General features: G+C 48.9%; 1 protein-coding gene across 1 annotated transcript in view; it reads left to right on the plus strand.

Annotated features, from left to right (window-relative positions):
* Msh2 (mutS homolog 2) overlaps positions 1–1,960 on the plus strand; it is an 82,809-nt gene that overhangs the window by 75,830 nt on the left and 5,019 nt on the right. Inside the window, exon 12 of the mRNA XM_012513898.2 lies at positions 1,759–1,960. This exon is cut by the window's right edge and continues 13 nt beyond it. Within this exon, the coding sequence (XP_012369352.1) occupies positions 1,759–1,960 (202 nt within the window). The remainder of the gene's footprint in view (positions 1–1,758) is intronic.

Raw genomic sequence — 1,960 nt, forward strand, 5'->3', positions numbered from 1 at the left:
CAAGACTCTGTTCCATGAGGCTTTGGGGGAACACCTAGACACAAACCATAACATTCTGCCCCTGGACCCCCAAAGACTCATGCACATCCCTTCATGCAAAAGACATTCTGGTCCATCTGTATGAGTTGCCAAAGTCCCAACAGTTTCAGCATTGCTGCAAAGTCCCAAGTCCCATGTCTCCTCCTAGATCCAAGGCAAACTCTCAACTGTGAGCACCTGTACAAAGTAAAACTTAAACACTTGCAACATTCAAAGGCACAAGATAAACACTACCATTCCAGAAGGCACACACAGCAGGAAACCAAGCATTGGGACCACCACAAGTCCAAAATCAAGCAGGGCAGACATTAAGTCCTGCAGCTCCATGAGGGATATCTGAAGCAATCTGTGCCATATTGTGAGCTCCATGTGGCTCCACCCCTGTGGCACTCGTGGTGGCAGCTCCCATGGCCTCTCTCAGGATGGCTTTGCTCCCTCCTTGCAGTTTCCCGTAGATGATCCACATTCCTGGCTTTTCTAAACTTCTGAGGTTTCTGCTGAATAGGCTTCTCACTCACAGCTTCACCACTGCCCTCTCAGGGGCACACTGGCTGGCCCCCGGGCCTTCTGAAATTGAGGTGGAAGCCTTCTTAACCTCAGAACTCTTGCATTCTGCAAGCACCTAAAATCAATGCCATGTGCATGATGCCAGGGTCTGCTGCCAGCTGAAGCAGTAGCCAGGCTTTCCTCTCTCTTGGCTGAAGGGGTCGAGTACCTAGATCACTGGGCACTCTGACCCTGATTTCTAGGAACAAGTTCTCCATACCAGTGTCATTCTGGAACCTGGTGGGGCTGCTGCTGCCATTCTGGAATTGGGGCTCAGAGGCTTTCCCCTCAAGGCAAAGTCCCTGATCTTTGCAGTTCTGAGGCTGCAAAGGATGGAGACCTGTCTCCTCCAGTGATGCCCTCAGGCCATCCTTTCCATTCTCAGGTTCCTTCCTGGCAATGGAGATCCTCTCAGCTCCATCTTTGCAGTCCACAGCTTCATTGAAGCTTCCTTTCAGGCCAAACTCTCAACATACTAAACCATCCTGCTGGGCTCCTTGCTCTTCATTCTCAACATAAATCTCACTAACAGCCCTCAACAACAACCAGGCCACTGCCCCAATATTCAACTGTTTTGAAATATCTTTTGCCAGATTGATCAGTCCACCATGCTTAAACTCACTCTTAGGCAAAGCCTCTGGATATGAGCAAAATGCAGACAACTTTTCTGCCAAGTCAAAACACAAATGATCCAGAGTCCAATAACCAATGCAGTCCTTCCCAGCAGAAACCTCCCCAGCCTGGTCTTCACAGTCCAGCTTTCTATCCGCCTTCTGGTCTTCTGAGCTCTGGCCAGAATCTCCCAAATAGAACAGCCAAGGCTGTTCCAGTGCTTCGCTTGTAGGCAGCATCTCTGAACCTTTTCTATCTCTTCCCATAAGCCATTCTCAAAAGCTTGTAATCCATATGGTCAGGTTTAACCACAGCAACCCCACTCCTGTAGCAATGTCCCCACTCCTGTGGTCCAAATTCTGTCTTAGTTACTCTTCTCTCATTGCTGGGACAAAGACCTGACACCCAAAATGAAGGAAGGAAAGGTTTATTTAGCTGACAGTTACCGGAGGTTTCATTCCATATTCATCTAAGTCCAAAGCAGAGCAGCGCACAGCAGAGGGTGACCTTCCATGGTGGCAGCAAAGAGCAAGAGCCTTGGCATGTCATTTTGTGTTTCAGGTCTGCAACCAAAGATTCTTTAATAATCATCGACGAACTGGGAAGAGGCACCTCTACGTACGATGGCTTCGGGTTAGCGTGGGCCATCTCAGATTACATTGCAACCAAGATTGGTGCTTTTTGCATGTTTGCGACCCATTTTCACGAACTGACTGCGCTAGCCAGTCAGGTGCCAACTGTTAATAATCTGCATGTCACAGCC

The sequence above is a fragment of the Octodon degus genome, unplaced genomic scaffold (assembly GCF_000260255.1).
Source record: "Octodon degus isolate 3935 unplaced genomic scaffold, OctDeg1.0 scaffold00020, whole genome shotgun sequence".
NCBI lineage: Eukaryota > Metazoa > Chordata > Mammalia > Rodentia > Octodontidae > Octodon > Octodon degus.